Genomic DNA, 10,985 nt, shown 5'->3' with positions numbered 1-10,985 from the left:
AGCTACAGAGATAACTACAGAGATAGCTACAGAGATATCTACAGAGATAGCTACAGCGATATCTACAGAGATAGCTACAGAGAAAATACTGCAGACCACGACCAGCCTAATGGAGGTCAGTCGTGTGGCTCGAGCTTCAACATGGCTTTTTGCAGATTCTTGCATTACTTCCTGTATATTTGGTTTTTATTGATTTTAGGCATCTAGAAACCAACTGCCATTCAAATGTAGTGTTTTGTTCCATATGGAGAACTAAGAATTGTGTTATCATATGTACAGAAACATCAAGATAAAAAGAAGAACAGTGTTTGCTTTTACTGTGCTGTCATGAAGAGATATTGTAAATTAAAGTTTTGACATCAAGAGTAGAGCCAGCTGCCTATTTGGCTCTTCAATGTTTTCAAGTAGGTTTTCTCATGGAGACACCCGCCTGCATCCTCACTTATTAAAGCCATCACTTCAGCTGCACCTGCAGGTGGTAAAGACACCTGCGTTTGGAGGCTTCGATCTGCCGGTAAATGCCATTCTTCCAGAATCGAACCAGAAACTGCACGGCTTCCTTTTCCTTTTCTTTTGCTTACGTTTGCGTTTGAAAGGTCTTCAGTGTCAGACAGCGATTTTAGAAATCAAAAGATCCCACCACTTTTTTCTTTCCCCCTCCTGGGCTGTATAATTTTCATGGCTACATTGATCCCGACATATAAAAAGGAAATCCTACAAAGAGCGAACGTGTGGGCGGTGAATTAAAAGCTGGCAAGTGTGAACGGCAGTTAGCACCTGGGCTTCAAATGGCTTCGACCTCTGCACCTGCACAAAACCAGACGTCACCTTTAGACGCGTTTTCCTTTAGCGTTCTTCTCAAATTTGTTTCTGATTTGCCCACTAGCAGAGCTTCGCATTAACTTAGGTCAGCCAGGGCACCTTAAAGTGCAGAAAAACTCAACTGTTCGTGGTGTTTTTGCTCAAATAAATTCTGTAAATCTTTTAGCTGAGTGTTTGTTCAGCACCGGTTGATATCAGCCTCTCAGGTGTCCTCGGGCTTTTATTCCAGCCCTCTAACCACAGATTTGCTTGCACCTGCAGGGCAGATGAATCCACTCAAGAGAGTCCGTCAAGAGGAAAACGAACAAATCTCTAGGATTTTTTAGACTTTCACTATTTTTATACTAAAACAGCAGCCGAACACACACACAGTGGGAGGTAAAAAAACTCTCTGGATGCAGGCAGGAATCTGCTTTTAAGCTTACTTTGTTGTTTTTCTTGATTAAAAAGATTTATTTTACTACAAACTGATGTTTTTTAGTGGCTAAACAAACACAGTAACTACAAAACGGGTTTGTCAAATAAAATTAACAAATATTCAGCTTATTTTGAAGGTTGAGTTCTCTGCCAGAATTTAATACAAAGATCAGCTTTTCTTGAAAAATGTTCAGGTTTTAGAGTTTTTGGTCAGTTTTTTTTGGGGGGGGTTGGGAGTGGCGGGGGGTGGGGGGGTGACAGATGAAGCTTTGTCCCTAGTTACCCATGTCCCAGGAGAAAATTGATATTTGGCTCGTTTCCAAGGACAAGCGGGGGATTCAGAGTCAGATAAGCCATGACATTAGCTTCAGAGCTAATATACATAGTGTTAGCTCCAGAGCTAATATTTATGACGTTAGCTTCAGAACTAATAGCCTATACATAATGTTAGCTCCAGAGATAATATATATGACCTTAGTTCCAGAGCTAATGTTAATGATGTTAGCTTCAGAACTAATAGCCTATACATAATGTTAGCTCCAGAGCTAATATTTATGACGGTAGCTTCAGAGCTAATATTTATGACGTTAGCTTCAGGGCTAATAAATTAAACATCATTTGTTTAATTGTTTCGACCCATATATTGTGCATAAGGACTAATATAAAATATAACTTTATTGTCACGTGTTATAACTTTTTAGCCTTGACTCCTTGTGTTTAAGTCTCCACTACAACCAATGTACGTCAATGCCCCAGAATGCATTATGCCGGTAAAATAAAGGTGACTTCCTTTGGTGGATGTAATAAACATACATAATTATTTTTAATAATTATGAGTTTTCCTGTGTCACAAACAACAACATTTAGTAGAATAGATAAATTATATAATAATATGTACAAGTAGTCAGACACACTTTAAAGTTGGTATATCTTGATAAAGGATGTCTTGTAGGAAGGGCAGCAGAGTTGTTTCAAACTAAAATATGTGTGAAATCTTGAAAACAATTCAAGTGTGCAGACTTCAGAAACTTTGAGAGCTCAAAGAAGCGCTTCCATTACCAACACGGTTTATTTTAGTTTTTTTTTTTTATCACCCCCACAGCTCTCTGAAAGTTGATGCAGTTTATGAGTTGATGCTATCCACTCCACACAGAAATGCTAAACAGTCTAGGGTTGCACCATCCCCCGGCGGGTTGCCTGTCCCCTGCAGCTCGCCCTCCGTGCACTCTCCTGCGAAAAGACCAGCGTCGATGGCTGCTGCGATATCTCGCAGGCTCGATTTGCTGTGGAAAATGAGTGGTTACTGTTCCAGGGCTGTTTATAACCTCTCAGGAGAGGCAGTGCTGAGGGCTACAGCTTGTTAAAGAGCCATTTGAGACGTGCATTAGGACGCTGACGGTTGGCGCGTCGTAAAAAAAAACAACTAATATTTAAAGGTGTTTTGTTTTTCCTCGGTAGACGAGTTGGCAGAGCATCAGGCCCTTATTGCAGGCTTTTTCTTGCTGAGTCTAATCACCATTAAATGTTAAGGGAGGGGGTGCCTTGAGAGACCAACAGCTGTAATGGCGTGGTCCGGTTTGGTGATAAAGCCCACAATAACACTTTGTGGACAGTCACGACTCGGAGCACGGAACTAATCAATACCGCCCTCAAGATAAAACTCTTCCTGCTAATTGGCGTGATGTGGAGTTTAAAAAAACAACTTTTAAACTTCACAGTTCCCCAAAGAAGCAAGTCGTATACGCTAATCCGTGGAACAGAGTTAATAAAAGATACATCAACGCAGGGTGCTGTAACATCCGAGACGTGCATCTGGTCCTTCAGAGTGATAAAAATCTTAATATAGATCTGTCATGCTCTCAAGTGGCATCGGTCTTATTGCTGTGCAGGACAAAGCTGCAATATGAGACTGATGTCACTGCTGCTTTTAGGTAGACGTCAGTCCTCTGTGTCCAAGAAAGCATTTACCGTAGGTCGAGATCTCGCCTTTTATACTCGTTCTTGATGAACAAGCATGTATCAAACACGTACGTTGGGCTTTTTCTTGATGTACGTTCGTTTTTCTTTTGTCTGCAGAAAGAGATTCCAGTGGAGAAGACGCCCACGAGTCCAAATCGCCTGACCTCTTTGGACGTGTCCGTGGTAAACGAGCTGAATCACAGCAGCCCCAGCAGCTTGTACCCGGACGCGAGCTTGAGCGGCCTCCAAGGGGACGCGGGGAAGAGAGTGGAGGACGGCCGCAAAGTCGACGAGCCCCTGTCGTCGTCCAGCTTCGTAGGCAGGACCGGGGCGGATCCTATGGGCTCGCTTAGCGACTCGCTCTACGACAGTTTCTCGTCCTGTGCCAGTCAGGGCTCCAACGGCGTCTGAGGGTGTCTGGACTTTTGTCAGGTTGAATGGTACAACTAAATTATACGGTGGATTTTCAGGCCATTCTGACATTTGTTTGCAATATATATATATATATTTTGTCAGCCAAGTCACCAATGCCAACAATATCTTAGCTTCTAGACCTTTGACCATGCCGTTTTTGACGTGGCGGATAAACCTGACAGCTTTCAGAACAATCTAACGCATTGCCTCAAATCTAACCAAGCTGCTTCATAAATCAAACCACATTTAAACGTATCAGTCCCTTTTTGGGGGGCAATTTGGAAAATATAAGTCAACACATACACAGAAAAAAAGGTCAAAAACAGATTTGGACTGCAACCCTCATATGCTGGATGAACGTTTATTCCATCACCAGCTTGCAACTTTTTACTGTGAACCTTGTTTTGATCTCATTGTAATAGTAAATTGTATATTTTTGGTTCTAGGTACTTCAAGTAAAAATGGACGATTTAACAGTGACAAGCACGCAGAACAAATATGCAGTTTTTATTGTTAAGTTACAAAAACTCCATTCAAGCCCATGAGTTTGAGTTGCTGATACATGAAATGTCCATTAAAATGGATCAAAACCACTTGAAGCAAAACGTTGCAAGAGATTTTAATTTATTTTTATGATTTTCAGTTAGTTATCCTTGGATTTGTTTTTAGCATTTTTGGGGGGGTAAGTAAAATCGGGGACTGCAGCCACCAATTATTATCCACCTGAAAAGAATCTTGCTCACCTATCAACTTCAGTGCGGCCCGAACAGCAACGTGTACCCCCACAAATGTTATATGAAAACGTCCGGCTCGGCGCCGTGATGTGTGCTATTACATTTATTGGCATTTCGAGTTACCATGGTGACGTATTTGCAAACAAAGACGCCATTTTTCCTCATTGAAAAACACTTATAGAGCTCAAAGTTCATGCTCAGTAATCCAGGTAAAAAAGACCAGCAATGTTCAGTCCGGTCATTGGAACGGTTTCTTTTTTTGTTGAGACGTTTCCTCCTTCATCCAAAGGACTTCATCAGTCCGAGGAGCCACAAATAAACTCAGTCCGACAAGCAGCACACTCCCGTAGTGGACCAACCAGTTTGCTGGTGATAAGATTGTTTTGCCACTTTGGCTATGGGTGCCTCAGAGGAGGCGACTGGCTCCAGAAACCATCTTATCACCAGCAAAACTGTTTGGTCCACTACGTGATTGTGCTGCTTGTGGGACTGAGTTTATTTGTGGCTCCTTGGACCGATGAAGTCCTTTGGATGAAGGACAAAATGTCTCAACAACAACAAAAAAATGAAAGCATCCAGATGACCTGACTGAACTCATGTACGTTTTAAAATGGCTGTCACATGGCAGTCCCCATAAAAGTTTCTCCAGGAACTTTCCAGTTGAACGTTACTTCTTGATCTGCAAATGCAAGGTTGCAGCAATTTCTTTATTAAACCTTTTGATTTTGTTTTTCCGATGGGTAAAAAAATTAATTTTAGGAAGAGGGAGAATTGTAGATAAAGATCCAACTTTCAGCTCGATTGTTACAAACTAGCAAGTTCCCAGAGAAACTTTGACGGGGACTGCCCAGTCGCATGCATTTTAAATTTTTGATTTGACAGTACTAAGTGTTGGGGTCCGTTCTCAGCTACCACCACACCAAATTTCAGCTCAATGTTGCAAAAAGTCAATGACTTAGTCATTTTTTTCTTGTAAGCTATGGTGGCCATCTTGGATTTTTGATCTGGATCCAGTGGGGAAGGTTCTCAGCTTTAACCACACTAAATTTCAGCTCTGTATGTGTAAAAATAGCTGAGTTAAATAGGCCTGTCACAATAACAAATTTTGTTAGGTGATTAATTGTCTCAGAAATTATTGCGATAAACGATAATATTGTTTGAAATTTGACCATAATTAGTAATTATGGTCAAATTTAAGAAGAAATGTTGGTTAATTTGTTTTGCGTGTAGTAACTTTTTTCGACCACAGGATGGCAGTATAAGACTGTTTGAACCGAAGGATGGATAGTGAGGGAGCGAGCAGCGTGTCTCTTTAAGAAAAATGGGAGGGAGGCCCCTTGACGTGACATGGGCTGTCTCTCTTCGGACGCTTGGTGTGGATTGAGCGCTTTAGCATAACATTTTTCATATAGAGCTTTTAATTAAAAAAAAAAATCAGTAAACAAGTTCTCAGCTTCTTTTTGCAGAGAAAAACAACTTTTTACACGAAGGTACAGGTTTCAACTGTGAATTTTGGCGCTTCGACAAGACAGAGGTTTTTTTCCTCGAGGTCGGCCTGTTAGCTTAGCTCGTAGTTTAGCTTCTCAGCTTAGCTGCTTTTAATGATCCAAAAACGCCATGTTGGATGGTTAAAATGGATTTTAAAGAGAAAGGGAGGGGACAGTGAAGAGCACCGGAGTTGAAACTTTTGTCATCCAGTGTCTTCAGTAGAAAGAGAGAGACATGAAGAAACGATAAAGACGATAAATGAAAATGAGGTCGATAATTTTCATTCATCATGCGATTAACTGATTTATTGTTTATTGCGACAGGCCTAGCATTAAAGCCATTTAAATGTAGCTTTGGTGGCCATCTTGATTTTTTCCCCCCTATTATTTATTGGACATTGCTCTCAGTTACCACCACACCAAATTTCAGCTTAATATCTCTAAAAACGGTTGATTTACAATAATTGTCCTTTATAGCTCAGGTGGCCATCTTGGATATTTGATTTGCAATCAGAGTCTATGAAAAATTACTAATAAAAACGGCATCTTTGTTTGCAAATTACATTGCCATGGTAACTTCAAACGCCAATAAAAGTAATAGCACATATCACGGTGCCGAGCCGGTCGTTTTGATATAACATTTATGGTGGTACGTACACGTTGCAGTTTGAGTCACATTAAAGTTATTGGAAAAGTAAAGTTAAGAAACCCTTGTCAGGTGGATAATAATAGGTGCTGCCTTTCAAGGCAGACCTCTTTTTTTACTCTTGATTAGGTTTATGAACGCGAACCTACTCCCTTAAATTTAAGAAAACACGGGCTAACTTCCACCACACAATGACCAGCCTCATTTCTTTCTTGCAAAGGACAGAAAACGGGTGCAGGCGAGACTTAAACCAGCAGGTGTTAAGCTCAGATTCCCCACAAATCGTGTGAACCATGCAGTAAATTAATTTAAGTGTCTCACAGGTACAATAAACAACCCACCGTCACTGCTGTCAGCTCAGGGAACATACCGGACTCAGAACGATTGTAGGAATCAGCCATCAGGTACATTTCGACACATAAAAGTCACTCTTTTATTTTGGTTATTGACAATTTCCTGAATTCAAGCAGTCTTTTTTTTTTTTTTTCTCAAATGTAGCGTAACGGAAACCTCTACTGTTCTCCTCTCGTAGCTGTACATTATGATGTAAATAAAAATCCTATAAGTTAATATCGGAGCAGAACCCGTCCAGAGGACCGGACTCAAATGTAAATGCCAATCGTTCAACCATTTTCCACGCCTTCTGTTTGAAAATACATTTTCTTGTTGAGTTCTGGGGGGGGGGGGGGGGGGGGGTTAAAGGAAAACAAATATTTTGATCGATAAAGAGTATTTTATCATTTTATTTTAGAGACATATTTGAACTTTTAGGTGAAAATTATGCCAAATTTCTATCAGGAATTTGACCAGCTGGTGCTAATCAGAGCCGACTTTGTTTCTTTTCTACAAAACTGTAATTATTGTATGAAAACAAAACAAAAAAAAAAGGTGAAAAAAGGACTTGTGTATTTTTCTAGGTGTTCAGTATTTATACCCACATTTTGTACTGTCGGACTGTAGCGTAATCATCACCCTTCTTCTTCCTGAAATGCTCCTTTTGTAAAGAGAAACCAGCAGTGTTACTTTGGTAATTATTAAAATTATTGTTATTATTATTATTATTGATGCTGTGTGCAATTCTGTCTGTTACACTAGACTTTATTGTATTTTATGTAACTATTTCCTAAATAAATATGAGAAAATATTTCCTATTTCAAACTGAGCTGCTGGCTCTTTTTTTTTTTTTTTTTTTTTTGTATTCATGTTTAAATTTCAGCTTCAAAAATGGAAAGTTTGCAGCAAACCTGCTCACCGCGGAGGGATACAGAGGCGCATTAGTCCCTCGGTGCGTAATTATTCAGCTTTACGCACGCCTGGATGAACCGGTTCCCGCACACCGGAGCTGGTATTGATCACGGAGCCGTGCGCGCGGGGCCTCATTAGAGCTAAATTACAGGTTAAGTTGGATTTATGTTCTGATGATTCTATTTTGGAGGCAGAAACACGCGGCGCCTTCGTGCTATGGAAGAGGTTAATTAAATGCAAAACGGCAGCGGGGGAAGAAAAAAAAACTATGAAATAAAGTCATTAATCTTAATCACCTGCTGAGTTGATTCCAATCAATTGGCTGGAGGCGCACTTAAGCTTTAATAAATCATAAATAAGCACGTAATTTTAAACCAAAAGTCAACTTTTTGTTGTCTTAAAGCTTCGAGGTCAAATCACGTGGTGCGCGCGTTATCATCTCTGCGCTCCAGCCTCAGTCTCCAGTCGCTCCGGACTCTCTGCCTCCGTCCTCCTCCTCTTCTCCAAACAAGCATCTTGGCAGCCGGGAGAGGATGAGCGCGCTCCTTCCTCCTCCTCCTCGTGCACCGCTCTGACTCCCCGAGTCCTCCTCCTTCTGAGCGACTTCACCGGATTTCTGTCTGATGTTTCTCCTCCGGGCGTCATTTTGGAGAGAATGCGTCTGCTCGTTTTGGCGACTTTGTTTGGAGTCTTTCTGGACGCAGGTAGGCAGAATCACTGATTTTTATTTTTAATAAATAAATGCATAGCTTTAAATTTATAATAATAATAAAAAAACTGCCTTTTAATCTTGACGCATTGTGTCAGTTTGCGCCTGACTTCTTGAACCTGATGAAGTGAAGAGAGTAAAACAGCAGTGAAGCAGAAACCCCTTCTTTAAGCAAAATAACTCCAGCTGCTTTGAGTCTGCTCTTTTTGCCTATAGAGCAAAGAAACCCTCCATGTTTTTTATAGAAACTCGTCATTTTTGACCAAAAGAAAACATTTTCTCCAAAGATCTGACTGATTTTGATTCTAGCTGAATGATCCGGACGCATGCTCAGTAATCCAGATGATCTAACCAGGTTGAGTCAGGTCCTCTGGATGGATTCTTTGTTGTTGAAACGTTTCGTCTTTTATCCTAAAGTCATCTTCATTGCACTAAGAGCACTGTGTGTTGCAGTGTCAGGGCACTAACGATCAATTGTTAAACTGATGGTCCTTTTATATTTGAACAACTAATTCTGGGTGTCATCTGCAAACTGGTTGATCCACTATGAGAAGGTGCTATTTATAAGACTTAGTTTAGTGCAGCTCCTCAGACTGAAGAAGTCCTTTGGATAAAAGACGAAACGTTTCAACAAAGAAGAATCCGTCCAGAGGACCTGACTCAACCTGGTTAGATTCCTCTTTGGAGCTTTGGGTAGCACATGACAGAGGAAGGTTTCAGGGCTGAAGAGGCTGAATGCGAGCCACCAATATGTCAGCAGAGAGATACGCGAAAGAAGTGAACACTGTTCCTTTATACCAAAGTTCGTGCTCAATAATCCAGGTACAAATTCAACACAGTTCAGTCAGGTCATCTGGACGGTTTCTTTTTAAGACATTTCGTCTTTCGTCCAAAGGACTAATTCAGTCCAGGGAGCCACAAACAAACTGGAGTAGCACAAGCACCACACTTCCATAGTGGGGAAAAAAAAAACGAGAAAAAAAAAAACAGCTTGCTGGTGATAACCAGAAACCATCTTATCACCAGCAAATGGGTTTTTTTTTTCCCACCATGGGAGAGTGGTGCTTGTGGGACTCCAGTTTGTTTGTGGCTTCTCGGACTGAAGAAGTCCTTTGGATGAAGGACGAGACGTCTCAGGAATAACAAATAAAAAAAAACGTCCAGATGACTTGACTGAACATTGTTGGACCTTTATTAAAAACCATAACTTTCTGGTCTGTCCTTTTTTTCTGCAGAATGTCACTCCATAAGCCTGAGAAATCAACTTCTACTTGATTTTTCACATATTGTTTCAAAACAATATGAGATAATAAAACCCAACTTAACCTTTCACTTTCATTTCCTGGAGGCAAAGGTGGCCAGCTGAATTAAAAAACACAAAAAATCAGCTGTAACTCAGTCAATATCAGACATGGCCCGAGGGCCAAAAGTGGCCCTTGGACAATCTCATCAGGCCCTCAGTATCCATCCATCCATCCAGCCATCCATCCATCCATCCATCATCTTTACCCGCTTATTCCATTTTGGGTCACGGGGGTCGCTGGTGCCCATGTCCAGCAATCACTGTGCGAGGGGCGGGGTACACCCTGGACAGGTCGCAAGTCCATCACAGGGACACATAGAGACAAACAAGACAAACAACCATTCACTCTTTCATTCACACCTAGGGACAATTTAGAGTTACCAATCAGTCTAACATGCATGTTTTTGGTCTGTGGGAGGAAACCGGAGGACCCGGAGAAAACCCACGCATGCATGGAGAGAACATGCAAACTCCACCCAGAAAGGCACCTGGACCGGGGTTTGAACCAAGGACCTGCTCGCTGAGAGGCAGCAGCTCTACCAGTTGCGCCACCATGCTGCCCGCCCTCAGTATCCTTAGTTTTAAAAAAAATAAATAAATAAAGATTGATTAAACAAAAAAGCAGCAATTTATTAACAAGACTTGAGGAAATTTAAATACTTACTCGAAACTTTTTTAAAACATTTTTTAAGTCATCGTGTTTCCATAACTAGACTGAAACTTAAAGACTTAGAAACACAAACATGTAAGTTTGTTTTGCATATTTTCGCTAACATTTATAACATGTTAAGCTAATGTGCACAAAATGTTAAGTTAACGTGTATGACATCTTAAGCTAACATGTACAACATCTTAAGCTACCGTGCACGACATATTAAGCTAACGTGTATGACATGTTAAGCTAACGTACAAAATGTTAACATATACGACATCTTAAGCTAACATGTACAACATTAAGCTAACATTTACAATATGTTAAGTTAGCATGTACATGTTAACGTATATGACATATTAAGCTAATGTGTATGACATGTTAAGCTAATGTGTACATGTTAAGTTAACGTATATGACATGTTAAACTAACGTGTACAACATTAAGCTAACATGTACAACATGTTAAGTTAACGTATACGACATCTTAAGCTAACGTGTATGACGTTAAGCTAACGTACAACATGTTAAGTTAACATGTACATGTTGTTAAAGTGTATGACATGTTAAGCTAACGTGTACAACATGTTAAGTTAAC

General features: G+C 40.5%; 2 protein-coding genes across 2 annotated transcripts in view; both read left to right on the top strand.

The window, feature by feature from the left end:
• The window catches only part of LOC119429098 (nck-associated protein 5), a 90,036-nt gene extending 86,067 nt beyond the window's left edge, over positions 1 to 3,969 (top strand). The window contains exon 17 of the mRNA XM_037696816.1: positions 3,316 to 3,969. Coding sequence (XP_037552744.1) covers positions 3,316 to 3,609 — 294 coding nt within the window. The 3' untranslated portion in view covers positions 3,610 to 3,969. The remainder of the gene's footprint in view (positions 1 to 3,315) is intronic.
• A 4,410-nt stretch (positions 3,970 to 8,379) lies between these two features.
• Positions 8,380 to 10,985, top strand: part of LOC119429097 (ly6/PLAUR domain-containing protein 1-like) — a 17,965-nt gene continuing 15,359 nt past the window's right edge. The window contains exon 1 of the mRNA XM_037696815.1: positions 8,380 to 8,428. Within this exon, the coding sequence (XP_037552743.1) occupies positions 8,380 to 8,428 (49 nt within the window). The remainder of the gene's footprint in view (positions 8,429 to 10,985) is intronic.

The sequence above is a fragment of the Nematolebias whitei genome, chromosome 23 (assembly GCF_014905685.2).
Source record: "Nematolebias whitei isolate Nwh7 chromosome 23, NemWhi1, whole genome shotgun sequence".
Taxonomy (NCBI): domain Eukaryota; kingdom Metazoa; phylum Chordata; class Actinopteri; order Cyprinodontiformes; family Rivulidae; genus Nematolebias; species Nematolebias whitei.
Note: the sequence above shows the minus strand (reverse complement) of the source record. Positions and strands in the feature narration are given on the sequence as shown.